Here is a 23,469-nt window from a genome sequence, read left to right on the forward strand (position 1 = left end):
GACTGTGCTGTGCACTCCAAGGTCCACAAGGAAGAGTTTTTGAACTGCCTGTTGGCTTATTTTTGCAATTACGGCAACTTAAAAATTGCAGCATGGATAACATTGCTCCTCCTTACAGAGTACACAGGCTTCAGACATTTCAGTGCATCTTGGAACAGCCCAAAGCAGAGGTGGATGTAGTTGAGTTCCATCACTTACACTTTTAAGCAAAACCAAATTATTATCTCCTTTTAAAAGGGTTACTATTGTTAACTGAAGTTGTAGGTTTGATGGAGGAACACCAAGTTCATTTGTTCGTTCATTCCTTCCTTCCTTTCCTTCCCTTCCTTCCTTCCCTTCCTGTCAGATGGGAAGGCAGACAAGTTGGTTATTATAGCCTTAGGAAAGTAAAGTACTTAACTGCTTACATTGCTCAGATGGGCAGCAATGATTCCACATACAAGATTGCTCTCAAAGGCATTTCTAGTCTTGCAAACAAAAAAACCATCTTGACTCAAGCAACAACAAAGCACCAAGCCCACCCTACACTTCAGCAATGGAATAAATGCTCCTTTAAAAAGTACAACACGTATCAGTACATAAGGATGCTGCACCATGCCAGAACTCCACCTTGGAGAGTATCAAGTGTTCTAATTTGTTTTATTTTTGCTACTCTGTTCTTGGCATCTGTAAAACCACCCCACCACACACATCACCAATGCCTGAAGGATGTGGCCATAGAGAAACATTCTTCCCTTGGATTTTAACTCTCAGGTAAAAAGCAGCTCATACCACAAAGTTGGAGCAAAGGAGGGAGGAATGTGGAAAAAAACAAAAGTGGAATTGTTACTTGGCAGAAATAATCAAGAACTTCTGGCAAAACTGAGCCATTTACAGCACTACATGTGAAATTTATTCTTAAGCCATCTTTACCCTGTAAAAGGAAAAAAAAATATTTGAAATGTCCAAGGAGATTTTAAAATTACCAAGTCTTGCAGCTGGTTTGTAAATGGTTTTTCTGTAGCTGCCTCTGCCAGTTCTTATTTCCCAGCATCAGGAGGACACAATGCATGACGTATCAGCCAGCATTCCCATCAATTCCCATAATGACAAATGACAACAGATTTCTTTGGATGTAACGTTCATCTTTGCAACATAATTCTGTACAAAACCAAACCTCACCCACTTCAGGATTCCAAGTTCAGAAGTTTTAATGAATTGTTCTCTAGTTGCAAACAGGGCTCATGAGTTACCATCAAACACTTTCACCAATTAAATGCTGTGCTGATTTCCTACCTGGCTATTGTGTGCGTAAAATCTGAGCAAAAAGAAGTGATGAGTTATTTAACTTACACGTGAAGCCCTGCTCAGGCATGTAAAATGGAGACATACAATTTCAAGTCAAAAAAAGCAAACAAGCTGGTAACACCAGGATACTTTTTATTTGCTCCCTGAATTAAATATTGGCAGATACAGAAAATTCAGATACCGACTATTTCCCCAACATTTACAAGACTGAGTTTGCAATGTCAGAAAACAAGGACATTTATGCACAATCCTGGCAACTGATAGTGTGAGTGCACAAGATGGCCCTGCCTGAACATCAGCTTTTTAAAGGCAGTATCCCTGGTCTCCAGCATCCAATGCTGTCCCCTCACTGACAATTGTGGCACCACGGAACGGCCAAGTAAATATCCTGAGTGGGCAGCTCCAGTGCATTTCCCCCTGCAAAGGATTTATTCCATGCTCCTCCTGAAGGGGCAGAGGCTAGGTCAGCACATCCAACAAATAACCCACCTATGAACACAAGCTGATGGTTGCAGTACCCTTTTTACTCTGTTCTTTGAGAGCAGGGGAGAATGCAGCACAGTGACACTTCCAAGTTAGCTGTTCCTAAAGGCCTTGCTGCTGCCACACATAGTCTGAGCCAGAGGCACACTCACTCCCTGCTGCCTGCCGAGCTGCTCTGCAGCTGCAGAGCCTCACAGTGGGTCTGCAGTACTTTCCCTGCTGTCTGAGGGAAGTTTCAAATAAATAAATGGCCATGAAGTAAGCAAGCTTATGTAACTGAAATCATGTGGATCCACAGACTGTGTGCTGCTGAAGGAAATAGCACTCGCTCCTTTTCACACTGGAGCAGAACTTAGTAACTTGCATTCTCCTCAAAGCAGCTGGTGCAGTCAATGCCCCCAGGGCAAAACACAAGTGTAGTTGGTGCAGCAGGAGGAGCCAGGCACCTCTGCTCCCTTTTCATAAAAAAAATAAGAAACAGACACTTCTCTAAAACATGTCTGCTAAGCTGGGGGCACAGAACATCACATGCAGGATACGGTGATCCGTACAGCCATCCACCATCAACCACGTGGGGAAGCTGAGCACACATCACCCCCAGTTCTACAGCACAGGAAACAAATGGTTTTACCAACTCCACTGTGCAATTTGTGTTAGATCCTAGCATGGCAGATGGCAAGAGATTTTCCCTTTTGCAAAGATCACAGAAGTGCCTTCTAGGCTGCAAAATGCCTTGGGCATCCTCAGACAGCTGTTCTTTAGGCACAAGAACTCCTGAATTCTAGTCCTGCACTCCAGATCCTAATCCACATGCTCTTACCCACCAACCTTGCCGGTGTCTCTTCAGCAGGAGTTTCCTTAGCTCCAGAAGCAACAATGATTCCAAATACCTCAGCTGTATGACCATTCTTTCACAACCCCGATGGTTAGATCTACAGGGGCATCGCATGCATTTGCATCTACTCTGTCCCTTTGTATTAGTAACAAGGACCTCCCAAAAGATAGCTTATAGTACATCATATCCAGGCTCCAGAGGGATTTTAAGTATCACTGCCTCCTGCTTTTCCCTTATAGTTTTTATACTGGGTTGCAACATAAGGTGCAAATGAGGGAGGGAGGGAGGGAAGTGGCAAAGTTGGGAACACACAACTGAATTAATGATGGGATTGTCAGTCATTTCGATGTCAGGCCCCACATCTATACACCATGCACTGGCATTGATCTTGCCCTGCCCACTTGGCCCAGAAAGGCAGTGAGAGCCTCTTCTCCTGCTAAGCCACCATGTCAGTCTTGGTCGCCGTCAGACGACTCCTCCTCTGCCTCCTCCAGCCACTGGATAAACTTCTGGAGCTGCAGAGAGAATGAAACATAACTGGATAACAACTGACACCTAAGAGATGCTGGAAATGCCCAACAAATACACTGTGTGAGTGAGCATCACAACCATGCACCAGAAAGAGAAAGGGTTTCCAGAGGAAACAGAAATGGAGGCAGACTGAGGGAGCGAGAGACAATTAAGTGAAAAACAACTGGGATGCCACAGACAAATGCAGTCTGATTGAACTCCTAAAGGAGATTCCTCCAGTCAGACAATCCCTCCAACACTCAGCAAAAAGACAAAAGCTTGAGAGGTTTTCAGAGCTTCAGGACAAAGAGATGGCAGCTGCACCTTAGCTGACATGTTAGGAAAACTGTGCTGGGAAAAAAACTCATCCCTCATAAACTGCTATTAAAAAGGCAGCTCATTTTACGTTTTAACTGGGCTTGAATAAGCAGCTGAAAGCACTGCTGACCTATGTTAGCAGCTGACTTTGCAAAGGTCTTGAACAAAGTTGTTCTTTAGATGGCTTTTTTCCTCTACTTCTCTTCCAGATCCAGGGAGGAGGACTGGAACAGGGCTCAGCCAAACTGCAGCACAAAGTTCTGCCTGACGGAGGAGGGAAGTTTATATGCTCCTTGCAACAGAAGCCAAATGAAACTACTCAGTACAGCAAATGCTTAGAAATATATGTGAAGGGACTGCTGAGCCAGGAATGAAAGCTTCAAAGAAACTGCATGGGGCCAGCACACAGGGCATTGGCGTAAAGCCCATTTCAAATGGGTGTTGGCTTAGGGAAGCCGTGCTGCTACTCCAGAAAGTGCTGGCCTCGTGCTACAGACAGCCCACTAGAAACAATCCTCATACTACCTCCATTCCTTATCCAAACAGGATGATTATGGTAGAATGCACAGAAACTGTTCTGGAGAACAAATCTGTGTTGCTTAGTGTTCAGTGCACTGGTGTGTTTCTTGGCCTACCATGTGATGGCAGCTGCTCCACAGAAGGCAACAGTGACAGCAAACTTTACTCGAAGTTTCTTTCAGCAGCTGTTGTCTGTCTCTCTCCCCCCACCCCAGCCTCTCCCAACACCTTTGAGACTCACCCGTTGGTTTTTACGAAGCTGCTTTCCTTTGTCAGACGTGTCCCGCAAAGAGAACCAATTGAGAATTACATCTTCTTCCAGAATTTCCAGCTGGTAAAATGTCATCAACACCTGCATCAATTAGAAAAGAGCAACAGGCTCTCTATAAACTCTTTTGGGACTAGCTCACGTCCAAGTACAAAGTTTGCACGTAATCTGTGTCTCTCAGCTCCGTCTTCACCAGAAGGCACTCAGTCTGCTTCATTTTCCTCCTACTGTTAAAAATAACCGTGATTCTCTTACCAAGCCTTATGCTCCTGACAGATGCTGTGACACATAATGAGTCAAAGTTCAAGCCCCACCAACTTCAGCTCTGATGATGCTGGGTATGACTGAGAGCAGCGGGCAATGAGGGGTCACAGAGGACATCAGTTCAAGACGTAAGTTCTCCTTTTAAAGCAACCCAAACGCCATCCCCAAAGCAGATCCAACAAGCAACTGATGCCGGCTCGCATTCAACAGCGACACGTGCAGAGGAGCATGAACCTATCCAGCTGTGCCCCTCCTCCTGCCAGCTCTGTCTCTGCAGTGCCTTATGGCAGGTGTCAAAGCAATTGGTCATTCCTCAGCTCAAGGCCTGGCCCATGAGCGAGGGGGAGACGCGATCAGGCTTTCCCAGGGTGCCTTTGTGCTCAGGCAGAGCGGGCACTTCGCGGTCGGGCTCCTTGCAGCAGAGCGCTAACAAAGCTGGCTGCCAACTCCAAATATAAAGTGTCACTTCAATTCCCAGCCTCTAGGGAAACCCAGGCCCCTAGAACAATGGACACATGCCAAACAATTGCTGTAATTCAAGGACATTTTGGCTCACCAAACTGAAGGCTTTTGGCTCCAGTCCTAAGTGCTTTGCCATCAGCCAGCAGCACTGGTAGCAGAAGTTAGGATTACTCTTTCTTTAGGAATCAAGAGTTAAGCAGGCTCTAGGAGAGCTCTTCCAAAACAGACAGGGGCTTCCTGAGTTGCTACTAAAGGAGCCTTGTAATCCAAGTCAAATGCTCTCCATGTGATAAGGCAGACAGAATTCAGGGACAAAATATTTGTGAAGGATGGTGAGGAGGAATATATGAAAATTCTCAGAAGCAGGGAGACAGATAATAAGCCACATGACTGCTTTCCTTTATTCCCAATTTCATAACTAGCTCAGCTTGAATAAAATTCCACTTTTATTCCCAGCTTTCGTGTTTTGCACTCCAAAGTAGGATAAACCATTTAGCAGTGAGATCCCACGGAGAGATAAATGAAGAGAAGCTCTTCCTAGAGCGAGTCTCTGGCCTTGCCTCTTCCAGTGTCACACAACAAGAGCATCTGTGTTGGAAGCTGCAAAATAATAGCTCCCCACAGGCTGCAGGCTGGTAATTAATACTCACCCTCAGCTGTGCTCTCTCAGAGGCACAGGCAGACACAGAACTATTTTTTTTTTTAAAGAAATTGTTATAAATGGATTTTCTACACACCCTCTCCACTGAGACTCCAAAATTCTGTCCCTTAAAGCAGAGAGGTGATGATGTAAACAAGATGCATTCCACTGTGAATCTAGCAAAAATAGATTTGGGAGAGGATACTCACTTTAGCTATCGATGTGCAGAGACTGTCATGTTCCAAGAAGAACTCCTCAATGGCACATAAGGCATTCAAGTGATCTGATGCTCGTTTTATGTAGTTCTTAAACAACGGGGTCCAGTTCTTCAACAGCTGCAGGGAGAAAACACAGAAGAGCTCCTGAGCCGAGATGGATGGGTGCACTCAGCCCTGTGTTTCAGCTGTGTTACACCAAGAAAGTGACCCAGGGAAGCATTTTATGAAATTATTCAGCTGACTGCTTCAGGTATTTGGCCCTCTCTGTCCATGAAACAGAGGATATTGGGTCTCACATGTGAGGACAGAACCTGGTTTCACTAAGCTTTCAGAATATCTGTTAGCTTTCTTGTTTTTGCCTCTCTGGATGGAATACCAGACCATCACAATGAATGTGTTCAATGGAGTCTGGTATTCAAACAAAATCTCTTCACTGCAGACTGATAAGGAGAGATACCTACATGCTACTCACAGCCTCCCCCCACAGAGCAGCTGACATTTCAGTGGAATTTTCCTTCAAAGCAGAAGGACGAATAAGGAAACACAGAAAAAGATAATGCCAGGTTAATTACCAGCTGAGTAGAAGTGAACAGTGAAAAACAACCACCCCTAAAACAGGAACGTGTCAGAGCAGCCCCTAAGTGCAAATCACACATTTGCTGTGTGCCTAGAGGCTTGTTTGGATCCTGAAGCCTGCTGCAGGGAATGAGTGGGAAGGATGAAGGGCAAGAAGTTGTTACACTATTAGTTGTTCTCTCCTCCAAGGCTTATTTTTCTTGAAATCTTAAGTTTAATAATTTTAGTGCTGCCTCTTCAAATAATATTTCTGAGTCCCCCACAGCTCTTTCCCTTGTTGTACATATCTGGGAAATATGCAGCAGGGAGCTCTGCAAAGCAGCACAGACTGACCTGAATCTGGGATAGGAGGTAATACTTAGATCCCTGTCCATAAAAATTTTAAAAGGTATCAGAACTTGGATAAGATACAAAATTTCTTCATTGGCCAGATCATGACCTGACCATCCTACAAAAGTATTGTAGGAGATTAAATGAGAGTTCCACATCTTTTTAAATGGAGTAATTCAACAGCAGGTGATCCTGAAACTACACCCCTGGCATGCCTGCACAGATACACAGATCTGCTGTGCCTTCAGCAGTGTCTCCTTACAGAACACATCTGGTCTGTTTTGGAGGGAAACTGGCAATTCACTGGCATCACAGGGTGTGATGAAGAAGCTTTGAGTCACCTACATTTAGGGTTAATCAGCATTATACTGTCCAGGATAACTGTTAACAGGCAGCAGACCTGAGAGAGGGAGAGCTCCAGGACACACTGCAGAGCTACAACCCAGGCTATGGAGATAGTCCAGGCTGGTGTGGACTACCAAAAGTGGCCTCAGCTAGGAAACACGGCTCATCTACTCTGCAGTACTGCACTCCATCACCTCTTCAGACACATCTGCTAGGCAACCATGCTGGAATTTGCATGCCTCAAGCAGAAACAAAGAAAGGGATTAGTACAAGCAAACTCCTCTGTACAGTGGTACACTGACTGGTTTAAGGAACAACAGTAACAGCACAGAATTATCCTGATCATCATGGTATCACACAACTGAGGGTTCTGTGGCATATTTACAGGAGGTACTTTAGCAAAATGCTTAAAGCTAAACAGTCTTCCCTCCTCTACAACCATCTCCCCATTCTCATTATTCTTTGGAATCTTCACCTCAATTGCAGTAAAGCTACAGGAAAGTTCCTTCCAGGCTAAGAAACACATTTCTGTTAACATCTTTAAATCATAAGCAGTCACAAAGCTATCCAGAAGCTATGGAGTTTCTGAAAGCAGGTTATTTATACAGAAAACATTCATAACCCCAGGACCCAATTCAGCGCGCCTGCTGCTGGAAAAGGGAAAGAAGAAAAAATATACCATGTCAAGTTGAGAACATGCACTGCACTGTAACTGCTGCTAATGGGGATAGTTAGACCACAACAGCATCTGTGCTGATCACCATAAATGGCTTCAGTAACAGCAGAAATGCATTTGGTCTCCAAATAAGCAATCCCACCGTGTGTTCACATGCACACCATTACAGAATCCCAGTTCTGGGAAAGGTCTATAGTTCTAGGAAAGGTCTATTTCTGCACCTTCTTTGCTTTACAACTTGCACAAGAGCTGAACTAGACGCCTGACATACATCAGACTGGATACCTCTATTTGTCAAGCCTCCATGTTCCATCTGAAAAAAATACCCACGGGCATATCCTTTACCAGATGCTTGTTTCTTAAAATTGCTGCAACACTTTAGAGCTTCATGCTCAGGGGCCAGCACTTCAGACCACATAGTGTGGTTTCAAGTCAAACCATACATCACAACTATGGCATTCCCACAATTTCCTCTCCTGAGCTGCCTGGGACTGCTCTGCCATAGGTTTCACATAAGCAACCCATCTTATTTCAGCATCTCTATGTCAGAGTTGAGCTACAAAGAGAGCGATAAACATAAAACAGGTCTGTAAGGTTCAGTGGGCTTCTGATACCCATCACTCTCTGTATGCAGATAGCCCTATCTCATGCAAAATAAAACTTTTCCATAAGTACTCCATCATGAGCAGCTCTCAGCTCAAAACTGCTATTGCCTGAGGCAGTTTTAGCTGCAAACTGCAGCAGGAACTACTTTCATTATGTACTAACCTACACCAAGCCTGTGCTTGGGATTTGCAGAGTGTAAATAAGAATTAGTAAATTAATGGAGTGTACTTTTTGCTAACCAGGGAATTGCAAGCTGCAGAGAAGCCACTGTTCCAGATGCTGTACAACTGCCTGAAGAACTGATCTTTGCAGAGCACTGCTGGTAAATACACAAAGCTGCTGCCTCAGAAGGTCAGCAATGTGTGTTTAATAAGCCTTTGAAGGCTGGGTCACTACATCTATTAGAGTTACATCTCATCCCAAATACTGGGTTACTGTAACAGTGACAAACACCATGAACGCAAGGGAACACACCTGTACCTCACCAGGACACTGTGCTCCTGCTGAATGCAGTGCAGAAAGCCAGCACAGCAATCCTGAACACAGTGAAGAGTTCTCTAGGAAACTTCCTGGTTGTTCTTTACAAGGGAGAATCTGGAGAAACTGGCTGCCATGATGGTCGACTGGTTTGACACCTGGCTTTCTTTGATAAATCCAAGGGTAATTTGTACTTCATAAATGAACACAGTTCCCTGCCTAGACAAATGCCACCTGCCCATGACATGACACATGGCCACTCTAAACATCCCATCTTGATTATTACTACTTCTCACTAAAGGTGAGCTGACTTGCTCTCTCTGCTGCTAAACATGAGCATTAGATTTCCTTTGAAGAAAAAGATATGGACGAAGTTACCCAGAGAAACTCTTCATGTACGACCACTGTCTTTGGCTTCTAAGGCTTTGGGGCAATTACACAAAACTTGCATTTATATGCTTCATCCCAGACTAGAACATCTTCTGACTGAGTGCTGCAGTGAAATTCTCCTTTCCCACTCATGCTACAGTTAAGAGCCTAATCTGGGAGACCAAGAGATGCCATATCCCAGCTGGGATAAAAAAACCCATCCTATAGAGCTACCAATTCCACACAAGTTGTTGTCTAGATGTACTGCTTTCCACTCAGAATCTAACACCTGCTCCAACATTTTCTTTGGTCCTCCTCCTTCAATTCTCTTTTTCTAGGACAGGACATGCTATTCAGGAAAACAATCTGGAAAAATGAACAAAAGCAAGCAGAATTTAAACAGAGTGAGCAGGAAAATCTCACTAAGCCATCTGAAGAATAGATCAGTTTACATGAATGTTTTCTGCAGAAGGCATCTCCACATGTCCAAAAGGTGAATTAAGTAGCACGCTTACACCTACACAAAGGAGAATTAGTTTCCCATGCTTTCCCATCAATTGAAAACACATACTTCCTCTGAGAAAGGATTATGAGGAAGTCTAGTGTTCCTCTCAATCTCCTAAAAAAAAAAAAAAGTAGTCCTAAAGAAAATTAAGTAGTCTGTCCCAAACATGTGTCAGACCTATTCATTCTGAAAGAGCATCTTCAAAATCTGTAGTTTGCAAAGTCAAATACATACATGGACTGCAACAAGGAGACAAAAACACCACAAATGACTTCAGTTTGGGTGAACAAAACTATTAAGAGAAGACTACCTGCTTTTTAAAACACATCCTACCCTATTTTGTCTGCCATAAGGCAGGAAATTGAAGTTGGTACACCCAACTATACAAACCATGTCCCTAGAAACAAAGCAGAACTTTACCTTTGCACAAAGACAACAATATCATGCCTTTGTATTTGGCTGGGAAAAAAAATTGGCACCAATTATGGTATGCAGACAAGTAAGATCTTGGAAAGGATCCCACTGGGAGAGGAGTGCTCCCCACTGCCCCAGGGACAGGACTTGAGGTGGACTAGAACCAGGTTGCTGAAATGCAAGCCTGTAAAGACATCTCTAACAGACCTTCTCTTTTATCTTTTACAAATTATTCACTTCTACTGTGACACACAAGCAACAGAAACAACCACAGGTACTGAAGTAGAGCTCCCACACCTACAGTCTCAGCTGAGCTCTGTCAAACAGGAACAACAGTTTCAGTTCATTTTTATTCCTACAGAAGACAAAGAGGCTCATGAACTCGAAGAGTTCAAGTGGCTCCAGGCTTAAACAAAGAGATTTCTCGGGCAGGAACTACCTAGGGCACACAAAGACTGTTACACACAGGGAGACAAGCACAAAGAAGAGTCAAATGGAGCAGGACTCACAGGAAGTAATGCTGAGAAATAGTTCTGGGAGTCCAGGTTTGCATCCAGCTGCTGCAGTGGGAACTCCAGGATCACTTTACTGAGCACCTGCATCATCTCCTTCAGGCTAATGTTATATGCATACCTACAATGAAAAAGGCAAAAAACCCTCAACATTTCACACTGTCTGATCTCTGCAGACTGTGGCTATTCACAGAGATAGAGTAGAAAATCTGATTCTCATATTCCCAGCCTATTTCTTATTTGTTTATTTGGTTTTCCAAGTATTCAGACAATAAAATCACTTTGCATTGCATCAGGCCCCCCATAAGGGCTGAAAAATCTGTCATCACAATTGCAACAAGCTGCTGCAGGGACATCACTCTCACGTTTACCAGAGTGCTACAGGAATGCTCTTGCACAAAAGAAGGCACACAGGTTTGGATTTGAGAAACACTAGATAAAAGGCACTCTGATTATGTGTTCCAGACTTGCTGCTGTAAAAATACTGTGGACAAGCCACAGCACAGCACAGCCCCAGCTGCAGGCAGCTGGCTGAATACTGCAATGCCCAGAGCACAGACCCTGCACGAACTTCCAGGCAGCTGTGCCAAGAACTGGCCTGTTCTCTTCAGTGCACAGTTATTTAGCAGCAATTCAATCTCTTGTTACAGAGATGGGGCAGGAAAAGCCTAACCACCAAGGATGCTAGAGGTGCAGCTGGTGCTCTCCATCAACTCCTGCTGTCATTCAGTCATGATGTCTAAGCTGTATTTCTCATGCTCCACACTGACAAAATGTCTAACAATGGGCATTCATGTGGTTTCTCCTCTTCTTTTGACAGGCCTGCTGTCAATCCCAGCTGTTCAGCATAAGGGACAATATCCTGAGGATCCCTAAGGACATCCCCAACTCACTTGAGGGAATTGATTTCCAGGACCAGGTTGTCACAGGAAATGTTTTCTTCTTCACCTCTTTGTAACGTACCCAGAACCTCATTCTGGAAAACTAATAAAGAAAGGACAGGCAGTTAGACACGAGGGAAAAGCAGATTCTTCAAACTGCTCATTACTGAAGGAATGATGCTCTTCATAAAAAAAGCATTCTGACACAGATGTTTATTTTTCTCTGCAAGCTGACACAAATCCACAGCAACTATACCTATAAATAGTGGGATATAATTCAAACAAAGCAAACCACCTACTACATGTGATTGATCTATCCACAGAAATCGGCACAAAGCTATTTACCTCTGAAGCCTTTTAGAGCAGAGTTTCTATTATACTTTCACAATCTAGCCTTTTCTATTCAGACAAACCTCATCTTCCCATAATTGAAAGTATTAGTTCTACTGGTTTTATTTCCTTTGAGGCGATATTCCAACATGAGAAAGTTTTTGGGTTTTTCCAATTTGGTCTGAACCTCTTTCAAATCCAGATAAGCTTAACACAACAAAACAGAAAAACAAAACATCTCTGCCAAAAGAGGAAACTCCTACAAGAACATTTATTTCTCCAGAATGATTACAATACTAAGTTGTCCATACAGAGAAACTCTGCTGGACCTTCCCATAGTCTCTAAAATTAGGCAATGACACTGTCATTTAAACAGAGAACTCAGGGAATCTCTTTCATGAAGGTCCAGTGATAAGGAATGAGAAACATGGAGACTCTTTGCTAGTTTCTCATGCTTTACTGTCTTGGGTTAACCCAGCAGTGATACAGGGAATATTAAAGAACTCTGTAGAAAATGCAGGAAGTGAGACCAGGAAACAACATATCACAGAGATGCACAAATTTTCCAATACACCTAGAGAAAGCAGCACAAACCTCACACTCTGCAGTATCTACAGAATCACTGCACTTCTTCAGAGCCCATCTCACCTTTGATGTCATCCAGCTGAGGGGAAGCTGCCCGACTGTCTGGCTCCTCAGAGCCCATGCTCAGGTCACTGTCAGATTCACTCTCTTCCTCTGAGTGCATAGCTGGGCCTGAGGAAGGAGAAGATGCAGCATTCAGCACTGAAAAGCTGCAACCATCATATGCCATAGGAACCAGGTGTCCCAGGGACTTCCCAACCAAGTCAGCAACTATCTGTCCTTGCAAGGAGGCTTCTATTTACAGGTCCAGATGATTAGATTTGCTGCAGAGGGAACACTACAGCTGGCACGAGGACAATGGGATTTTTTGGGAGTCTGCAGGCAGACAACAAAGGACACGGACAACTGCAGAAGGAACTGCATTTTGTGCAGACTGCTGAGTCACAATGGAGCAATGTCAGCAGACACTGCCACTGGCAGGAAGAAAGCCAGCAGCACCTGGAATAGCCAAAGCATATTCCCGTCTGAGGGAGGGCCTGGTGTCCCATAGTGCAGCATTCCCAGCACAGACAGCTCTGTGCGCTAGTGTAAGGCAAATATCTAACAAACACTTTCCACAGAGCACAGGCAGAGAATCTGGTCCATGACCTGCTTTTACCTCTCACCTTCCCTCCACATAGCTGTTATCTGGAGCCAGTCTGCTTCACAAAGCCCAGGTCTTGCTCTAGACACAATTACCAGCATCCCACTTGGCCAGTTTCCCCAACACACGCCTCTCTGTTCACTCCCAAGTGAGACCACACTAAACTTTTCCTCACCCCACAGGCTTTGCCTCTGCTCTTCTTCATCCTCTTCATTCTTGTCATCTGCTTTCCAGAGATAGCCTCTTCCCTCTGAACCTACATCCTTTTTATTGTAACCTGAAAAAGAATCAGCAGAGTGTGGATGTAGTGAATCTGCTTAGAGGCAAACCTGAAATAGACTGGTATAACCTGCATGTTACTGCCCCTAAAGAGCCTTCATCAAGAGAGATGGGATTCCTGCAGATGCATATGGATTTCAGCTTTCATTTTCTCACATGCCTTGACAAGTGACTTACTCCTTCTTACAGCAGCAACATTTGGCAGACCATGTTTAGATCCCTTGACAAACTCACACTGTAGCAACAGTACTTCACAAGGACAAAGCCCTTGGACACAGCTGAGTATCCTTGCTTGTTCTGATGAAAACACATAGGTTCCAGGTTGAATGCAGCACTAAGCTCCACCCTGGCACTGCAGTATCTGGAATGGGGCTGCTAAAGACCCCAAAAGATCATGCAAGACAAAACCTTCTGCATAGCTTTAGTGCACGGAGACAGAAACTCTCATACCTTTCAGTTTCACTTTGCTCTCCTTGTTCACACCAGAATCATCACTGAACTGGTCATCATCCTCTTCCTCCTCATCTGGGGGGTGCAGAGAGATCACTGTGCCCTCAGAGAGAGTGATGCCAGGACCTACTACTACCTGAAAATATGTGAAACACATCTTAATGACAAGCACTCTGACTGCCCCCTCGTACCTCCACCAGCAGCTGCAGACAAGCTGTCACTAATAAGTGTAACTGAAGACACCAGCACTGCTACTTTCCATCCTATACTGCCCCAGCCAAGCAAAGGGAAGAAAAGGGTGGGAGCAGTAGCACAATCTTCACCTCTGCAAAAAGGCTTGGGGCAGTCTTGTGTTCTGGAATAGTACAGTGTAAGATGAGTAACCTGCCAGGAGGCAGAAAGCAGAACAGACATAAATCAGCTCACCTGAAAAGAGAGGACACAGCGGGGCTTTAGCTTTACTTTCTCCTTCACTTCAGCCTCATCACAGATAACAGAATGGTGGATCTCCACGTTATCTGCTATGTGCACTCGGTCCCACAGAACAGCTCCATCCAAAGTGACTTTATCACCTGTTATACACCACCAAGTACAAATATGTTGAGGAAGGCTGTCTGGTGCTCTCTGACACTGTTGAGTTCACTAGAAGCATCTTACTGACTCCCAACCCCCTTGATGCATGATGGATGTTTGACAAGAGGGGAAAATTTGCCTCAGAAGCCGACATCCAGTTCTTACCCAAAGGTGAAAGACAAATTTGTTCTCTACAGAGACTTGAGAGTAACAACTGATATCTCAGTTTTGGACAAATTCAGCCAAATCATAAAAAAAAAGAAAATCCAGCCAAGGCTAAGAAGGAGTGAGCTAGGAGGGAGCAAGGTTAGGAGTGAGCTGCTAGGAAACAGCTCATGAAAATGGGGACAGATATCCCTCATTTGCAGATGGTGGTGGTTGATAACTCTACATCAGTAAAGGTCATGCATTCTCTGCTGCTGAAACAACTCATTTTCATGAAACACTTTCCAGCTTCATTATGGTACCCTGAAAACTTTAATCTATTTTTTTCTGCTGGAAAACCAAGCTTTTCTCCTTTCTCCCCATTAGCAATCAATCAGTACCCACCTATCATCCTCTCTCAGTGCCAAACGCACTTTAAAAACTGAATTCCAGCAAACGTGTGCCCTGGCCTGGCACGTCCCCCACTGCTGCACTCACCTATCCTACAGTTCTGCCCAATAACGCTGTTGGTGATGGAGCAGTTGCTGCCAATGACCGTTCCCTGCCCGATGAGCACGTTCTCTTCCAGCACGCTGCCGTGGCCGAGGCTCACATCCAGCCCTCGGTAGATGTTGTGTTTAGAGTGGGTGTAACTCTGGTTCTTGTCATCAGTGAAGTTCATCTCTGGAGTGAGAGGATAAACCCAGCGCCGGATGATGTCAGAGCACACAGCTTCGTACATCAGCAGGTTGCATATATGAGCACCATAGTCTTCTCTTGTTACATGCATATGGATCTGGTTCCCCAGGACCTGGCAGACAGGCAGGAGCACGTCAGAAGGTTCTCTAAGGCAAAGTAACAGGAGCTGCCTTGTAACAACCCTCTCCTTACCTCCTCGTTCACCAACAGGCCACGCACAAAGTCATCCCGTGTCTGGTAGTCAAAGTTGTCTGTGAACAGTTCAGCCACCTGCCAGGAATAAAGTACATGAAAATACTATAGGGCCAAGTTATACAATATAGAAAAGTGATGGTCTTGCCTTGAATAAAGCTCTGACTCCTTCTGCTAGGAACATTGACCCTCCCATCTCCTTCCCCTACTACTCCTCCAGAATCCATGAACAGATTGTGATTTTCAAAAGGGGCAAGACACTGCTTTAGCACTTCCAAGCAATTTTCCCAGCCTTATTTTGTAGTTTCACTGCCAAAGGAAGGCTGCAGTCAAACTTCATCAGATCTGGAAGATATGTTAGTGAGCCTTAGCTGGAATAACCCTGAATGTTACCCTAACATGGTACCAGCTTAAAAGTACTGGCATTTCTCCACAGCACAACCACCACCTCTGCTCCAGAGATGTTATTATACCCAAAGTGAAATCACTTATTTCCTGAAATAGTTTCATTCTGTGCCAAATCAGCCAGTCTCTGGATGCATCCACCATGTAGGTCTGCCTGGGCTTGAGCAGTGGATGCCAACAACTGACTGAGCTGTGTTCCACACAGCAGCACATGATCACCCAGGCCCTCAGCTCAGGCAGTTCTGTTTCCCAAACCTGGTACTCAGGCCACACACACTCTGCACACCAGCAGTACCAAGGGAGCAGTGCAGACTGAATTTTAGACCCTTGGAAGGGCAGGGCTCACCTGTGGAGAGCAGATGCTGATATGACAATCCAGCAAGTCATGGCGCACCTCAACGTTCTCAATAGAGTTCTGGAACAGACTCTGAAAGAGGAAAAAATGCAATGACTTGAATGCCTCATGCAGTATCAAGGCCCAAAAACCATCTATAAGACAGGGGCAGTATTGACTGAATTATTAAACTAGCTGAAGTTCTGAAGATCAGAAAAATCTACAATCTATGCTAGACCCAATCTTAGCAGGCACAGACTGGTCACACAAAGAGCTGAGTGTCAGCCAGCAGAGACTGCCCCTGCCTCTGCACAGTGCAGGTCTCCCAGAAACAGCCTGTACTTCCAACAATGACTTTTCCTCCAGGAGGCTCCTTACCTCAGTCTCTGGGAGCTACAACTGTAAGAAAAACCCACGGATAAATTCAAACACAATTTTTACAGCTGGAGGTTAGTTTTGTATTGTTGGGTTTTGTTTCTTTTGGTTTTTCCTTTTTGCTTTCCTATGGTCATTTGTACTTCCATTTGAAGACACGAAATAACCTCCTGATTACTGGTTTGGGGATGAAAATATTATACAATCACAGCCTTAGTTATGAGTTGAAGAAAGAAACTGGTCCATCTATCTCATGAATAAAGTGCCTCCACAGACATTTACAGAGCATTTACTACATTACTAGGTAAACAAACAGGTAAAAGGAGGTACCACTCCTTGCACCTCTGTAATTCCACCCCATGTCAGGCTCAACAACACTTCAAAAAGGAAAGGGCTGTTAAACACTGGAATGGACTGCCCAGGGAGGTGCTGGTGTCCCACCCCTGGAGGTGCTCAAGAAATGACTGGACATGCCATGGTCCAGATGATAAGGTACTGATCAAAGGTTGGACTCTCTGATCTAAGAGCTCTTTTCCAACCTAAATGATTTGGTAAAAATGGTAGTGGGTATATGCAAAAATTGGGAGCCCCTGCAATAGTACAAATAATCTCCCTCGTTTTACATCATGGAAAGGAACTAAAGGGCAAAACCTGAACTCTGAGAAATCATCTGCCTCATGCTCCAACTGGAATGAGGCACAAAATTGCATGTCCCAGCACGATTTCACCAAGCCACAAATAAAGATCAAGGGGGAAAAAAGCCATTTACCCCAAGTTACTTCCTATCATCTGCTCCTCCAAGAGGAGCAGCTAGGACAGCTCCCCAGCCCTCACTCAAGGAGGATCTCCTTGGGCGGGCTGCTTCACTACCACAGCCCTTTTCCACCTGCCAGGCTCCAGACGCACCATAGGAAAGCGGAATCGTTTCAGCCCCTGCGTTCTCTGGTAGTGAAGGACACGGTTTGTGGCACTGTCCATAGCAATAACAATGTCATCCTCCTTGCACCTGGCATGGTGGCCAGGCGAGGACTCCTTGAATATCATCGTCATCACGGACACATTCTTTTCCATCTTACGACGCAACCTGGAAAAGGAGGACAGAACTATGAGAACACTCGGAGAGCTACAGACCGCAGCTCAGCACACCAGGCAAGATTCACTCTTCCAGCACCTACTTGTGCTCTTCCAGGGCTTTGGAGATATTGAAGTTGGACACCACATCGCCAGTGACCAGGACGAAGTCGGAACGAACGAGGGACTTGGCGTCCACGTCGCGCAGCACGTCACCAAGGGAGCGGTACAGGTCCGAGGTGACAAAGCGCACCGTGTTGGGAGACGTGTGCCGGCACCACTTGGATTTTCTGCAAGAAGGAAAAAAAGCCATCAGGAAAGGCATAAAGAGGCTGCTCCCACAGACACGCCAGGACACAGTGTCCCAGTGCGTGCCACACCTACAAGGGGGTGCAAGGAGCGTCCTGTGACAGGATCAGGTACACTCAGAACTGAGGAGCAGTCCCACAGCGCTGAACCCTTCCAACACACTGCACAAGCACCCTCCTGCACAGCAGGGATGGTCCTTTCTGAGACATGCTGGGAGACCACTGCTTAAAGGGTGTCTCTGACAGTTTTCATGAGAATCAGTGAGGCCTTTGAGGCTTGCTGGAGGGCAGACGAATACTTTCCATGATAAAACTAAAAAGAAGAGATTCTTACTGCAAATGCTCTTTTATCTCAGCTGACTTCCAACAGCAGAAAACAAAGGTTTCTTCCACTCCAGTTGCTGTTAGGAACTCCAAGGTATAATCAATCATGGCCACATTTGCCATAGGTAAAAGAGCCTGAAGAAAAAAAACAAAACCAAAAAATGATACAGATAGCAGAACAAACACTCAGTACTTCAACATCAGCAACAGCCCCTTCCAGCTTGGAGGTGTAATGTCATCAGTAGTACCAGAAACATAACACAAGTAACTGCTCCACCAGGTTTTATAAAAATCTTTTAGACTTGATCTAAACAGTTGATCTAAAGAGCTAATTTGTGATCTTCTAGGGGCAGATCCTCAGTTGAGAAAGGAATAAAAAAGTGAAGGTATCACTGAAAACTGTTCAAGAAGACCAGATAAATGACAGAGACTGGATGAAAAAAAGTGTTGATTCCCTGACTCAGGCTTTAAATGCTTCAAGAAAAACCTGTCAGACATGAATAATGAAGCCACAGGAATATGAGTGTCCAGAATTAAACAAGGGGGAAAAAACTCCAACCTGAAGTGAAGTAGGTACTGTCTTGACTTGAGATTCAGCTCACAGTTTTAAACTGAGTTACTGAGTCACACCTGAGTGATGCCATGCCATTCCTTAACTCATTTTTGGTGCTGTTTCATTTCAGGCCTGAGCTCGCGTGTATAATTACAAGCACCACCAACACTTCATCAGCAAAGGAGTTGAGATAATTACTCAGACCTAAAGCCTCCAGAAGCCTTTTATGTTCCTTTAACACACAGCCTTTTGAGCTGGATAATTAAAGTACTACCCCCATCCATTTTTCTGGCCATATTCTTTCACGCATTACAGCTGGCAAGGACCAAGATTTTGTTTCTTTCCTTTATCAGAAAGAAGCCTGTCCAAACCCGCAGCCAGCCCTGCACCAGCCGCAGACGAGGAGCCAACAGCGCAGCTATTTTCCAGGCCATATGGAAGAGCGGACAGCCCCGACACAGCGATCACATCCCGCCGCCTCTCCGGCGGGGGACACAAACTCCTACGGGCGAGAGCTGCCGGAGCGCAGGAGCCTCGCCCCCTCCCGACCCAGCCCGGCCTCTCGCCAGATCCCTGCCCACCCCGGCCGCCCGGGGACAGCGCACACCGGACAGGCGGCCCCGCAGGCACCGGCGCGGCGCAGGCAGCGGCACTCAGAGGGGAGTTCTCACCCGCGGCCGGTCCTTGGAGATCGGGAAAAAGCGGCGGTTGAAGCTGTCGGCCACCAGCACGGCCTGGAGCGGCGGCGGCGGCTCCTCCTGCGGGTCGGGGCCGCGCCATCGCCGCACGCGGCCGCCGCCGCTTCCGCTTCCGCTCGCGACGGGAGCGGCAACGGGCGCCCGGCGGGGACACAACAGCGCGGGGCGGCGCGTCCCGGCGGGAGCGGGGCGGGAACGGGGCGGGAGCCGGGCCGGAGCTGCTCGTTGCCTCCCCATCGCCTCCCTCCTCCCGGCATCGCCTCCGTGGCGAAGATCCGCCGTTGCACGGCCTGAGGAGCGGGGAGAGGCGTTTCATCGCCGTCCCCAGAGCAGGGCGCGGAGGTAGAGCAGCGCAGCTCCCTGCCATGGCCGGGCACGGTCGGGACGCGGCCTGGGAAGGCCTGAATGTCCCCGCAGACATCCCCAGGTGGCCTCGGGGTGCGAATAGTGCTTTGATGTGACCCTGGTGGTGTCTGGTTTTGAGAGCAGTGATGTTTTCTGATACACTTCCTAGCAGCGACGTGTTTGTGCTGCCTTCCCAAATGTCCAGAGGCTCCTTCTGCAAAGGACAGCCCTGATGGGAAGCAGCCCCTCTGTGCACAGCTCACACCTGCCATCAAAAGGCTGTCCCAAAACCCGGGACCCCTCGGAGCCCCCTCAGAGACCCTTCCAGAGCGGATGGGAGGAAAGAAGACGTGGTTTCTGAGGGTGGCGTGGCATTTTTGTTGCCCTCAGCCTGGTGGAGCTGCTGGGATGCCGCAGTGCTGGTGTCTGGCTGTCCCCCTGCTAGGACACTGTCGCTTCCACGGATCCCGATCTCCTCCAGCCATTCCTCTGACTGTGCTTCAGCACTATCCTGGTCCTCAGGAGGGGACGGGCCATGTGCAGCCTTCAGCACAGAAAACCTGCCCTCAGCTGGGTCCCCCTGCTGCCTTTCCCTGCCGCCGGTCCCAGGGCTGCAGGACTTGCCTGGCACAGTTCACACAGCACCGTCACCTGCTCATTTGTCACCGAGGAAAAGCTGTGTGATAACCCTGCATTCAAAACCAGGAAAACAGGCTGAAAGACCTCCCTAGGGAGCTCCTAATGGGATGGCAGCATAAGGGCTATGGAGAGTCCTGAGCCTGGCAGCAGGACAGCCCCTTCCAGTGCTGGCTGCTGCAAGACCTGGTGCTCACTGCTTTGCCCCGTTGTCACGTTTCTGCCCCTCTCCACATGGGACAGGCATTCACAGCGCCTGCTCTGTCACCTCACCAGCCTCTATTGCTGTCCCTCGGTCCCCACAAACTGACCCACTGTGACATCCTGCTGCTGTCATCTGCTACTGAGTGACAAACCAAAGACTCAATAAGTCTCAAATTCAGTTGTGGTCTGAGAGAGACACGGGGCATTTGCACCCCCAGCTCTGTGGCAGGGCCTCTCCCAAGGGCGGAAGGTGGCACATGCTTATCAGCCCAAGGCACACAGTATGGCCAGAGGGAGGGAAATTAAGGGAGGCACCACTTAACCAGAAACCTACATCACTGCCCCAATATCATGGGCAGTGCTGTACAGCCCCCGTGGCATTGCTGAGAGGTCTTTAGTAAAGGGAAGAAAGCTGTAACAGGCGACATGCAGTATTCCTCCCCACCGACTGAATTGCAGGTCCAGGACCGATGCAGAAAACAAAGTCTCCTCTGTCTCCTGAAGGACTCTGCAGCACTGGGTATTCCCTGAAATTTCCCTGAGCAGTTAAAATGTTCAGGCATCACTTACGTGGTGCCATCTGTGCCCAGTGACTTGTGACTGAGCCCTTGCTGTGCCGCAACTTGCGGCTGAGTCGCTTGACCTTAGCTAGTGGTCTGGAAAAAAGCAGCAAGGATGGACACAGCAAGAAAGTAGAAAGGAGCTGCCCGTGGGAAGTAAATCATCCTCATCCTTTTCAAAAATAGGTATCTGCATACCCTTGGGAATTCTGTTGCCCTGGCAGAGGAACTAACCCCAGAACAAAAGCTCCCAGATGGTTTCTGTCCAGGGGTTACAGCCTGAGGAGTGATCCAAGTGTCATTGCCTGAGGGCAGGACAGCATCTTCGTTCCTGCCTGTGTGGCACTAAGTGCATAAACAGCACCAGCAATCAGGTCTGATCCAGCCTGCACAGCCACCGTGTGTGTTGGGACCGGGCACAGAGAGGTTGACAGGGGAATCAGCAGATTATCTGGCTAATTACATCCTGTTCTCTCCAAATGAGGCGAGTTTCCAAGACGTTGCCCTGGTAAATTGGCAAGAACAGGGGAAGACAAATCAAGGTAATTGCTAATGAACTAAACTCAAAATCAGTTTGATAAATATTCCTCAGGCTTTGCAGACACATTTTCCTTTGGTCTCACCAGGAACTTGCAGGCCAGCAGCACCAAGGCCAAACATTTTCTGAAAGCAACGTAATTCCAGGGGAGCTTTTAAAACTGAAATTACCTCATGAAAATTGAGATGAGATGGAACTGGGTTTGACTGAAGGTCTACCAATCCCAGCATCCCACAGTGGCTGGGCAGGGTGGTGGGAAGACACAGAGACTGTGGGACTTTTTCTTGCTGCCTCACCTTGGACACCCCAGGACAGAGCATACACCCTGGACAGGGCAGCCTACACCGGCTCTGGGAATGATGAGCCTGGTGGGGATGCTCTGCTTTCTGGGACATCTTTCTGGTCCCTGTTCCTTAATTTTAAACCCTTTTTTATTTTCATTTATTCTCTCTGAGCATTTTGTTCTTTCCTGGCTTTTCCCTCTGCAGACGCAATGGCCCATGAGGCATCTCCAAGCCTTGGCAGGTAGTTCTGGGTCTGGTCCTATCTTAGACAGCTTTGGGGCCCCAAAGGGGCTGAGTGGAATCAGGGGGTTCCCAGAGTGGTGAGACTTGCAATGAGGAGGATCACAGGAAGTCTGCATGGAAGAACCATGTACCTAACACGAGGCTCATTTTCCTCTCACATGTCCTGCCTGGTGACCAGCAGCTCTGATGCCCTTAGAGCATCCTTCTGTGCCTTCAGCAGAGCTATGAGACTTCTGTCATCTCAGCTTCAGGTCAGGGATGCAATTAGTGCCTAAACTCAGCTCTTTTTGGCCCACTGCATGCTGGCAGGGAGCCTGGTTTGGTTGGGGCTATTCCCACACAGTGGCAGAGGTGAGAAGGGCAGGCCATGAACCCTGGCACACAGAACACTGAGCACTCAGGGCAGTGTCCTGGATTTACCCAGGACAGCTGATGCTCACTTGGCAGGTGTAGAGAGGGGCCTGCCTGCCCCAAGCACCCTCAGAGGGGCTCCTGCCCCTGGGAGAAGAGGTAGGCAATGGCCAGGACATGGACATTGTCCAGCCTTCTTATATATCTGAATGACTCTGTGCCTGACACAAGATTTACCTGAGCACTGAACCAAGTGCTGCAGGGAAAAATAAAACTGCAGACCACAAGTAAGTCAGTAAGCATGAAAGCCAGACAGATTCTACACCCCAACCCTTCTGCCTCCCTCCCTCCCACACCCTGGGCTCTGGCCAAGCAGGGACAGCAGGGATACTGACTCACAGGCTATTCATCTACTCTTTGCTCATTTGGGCTTCTCCCGTGCTCCTCAGCAGAGGGTTTCTCCCAGATCTGCTGGGCCTCGTCTGCTCTTGGCTCCTGGGTTGACAGACTTGAGAAGGTGAACCGGACATGAGGCCACCCTGTCTGCATCCCCCTGTGTTTCCAGCTCCTCTGGGGTAGTGCTTGCAGAATTCCCTGGTATTCCTTTCCACCCCATGTGCCCAGCATCCCTCACCTGCTAACAGGGAGAATGCATTACTGCTGCCTGAGTTCGGGCTACCACAGCTCCCTGTACTCAGCTGCTCCTGTACCAGCTGGGACATGCAGTGAGACAGGAGCTGCATCAGCACTTCCCCAGCTGCAAGAATATGGAGATAGGGCTGGAGGGGTCCATTGGCAAGGAGCAAAGCATTCGCAGCACAGAAGTGCTGCTGGTGGATGTTCATCCCTA

The 23,469-nt window shown here is 47.1% G+C and overlaps 1 protein-coding gene across 1 annotated transcript; it reads right to left on the reverse strand.

The window, feature by feature from the left end:
- Nucleotides 1-1,402: 1,402 nt before the first annotated feature.
- EIF2B5 (eukaryotic translation initiation factor 2B subunit epsilon) lies at nucleotides 1,403-19,571 on the reverse strand. The gene is made up of 16 exons (XM_041405933.1): nucleotides 19,432-19,571; nucleotides 18,218-18,342; nucleotides 17,680-17,865; nucleotides 17,411-17,588; nucleotides 16,142-16,222; nucleotides 15,391-15,468; nucleotides 14,998-15,310; nucleotides 14,209-14,354; nucleotides 13,783-13,918; nucleotides 13,229-13,330; nucleotides 12,474-12,581; nucleotides 11,508-11,598; nucleotides 10,612-10,735; nucleotides 5,796-5,921; nucleotides 4,194-4,304; nucleotides 1,403-3,120 (listed from the first exon to the last, which is right to left on the reverse strand). Exons 2-16 carry the CDS (start codon nucleotides 18,328-18,330, stop codon nucleotides 3,055-3,057), a joined length of 1,959 nt encoding a protein of 652 aa, XP_041261867.1. The 5' UTR covers nucleotides 18,331-18,342; nucleotides 19,432-19,571; the 3' UTR covers nucleotides 1,403-3,054.
- Nucleotides 19,572-23,469: the final 3,898 nt, after the last annotated feature.

The sequence above is a fragment of the Onychostruthus taczanowskii genome, unplaced genomic scaffold (genome assembly GCF_017590055.1).
Source record: "Onychostruthus taczanowskii isolate IOZ18803 unplaced genomic scaffold, ASM1759005v1 scaffold24, whole genome shotgun sequence".
Classification (NCBI taxonomy): domain Eukaryota; kingdom Metazoa; phylum Chordata; class Aves; order Passeriformes; family Passeridae; genus Onychostruthus; species Onychostruthus taczanowskii.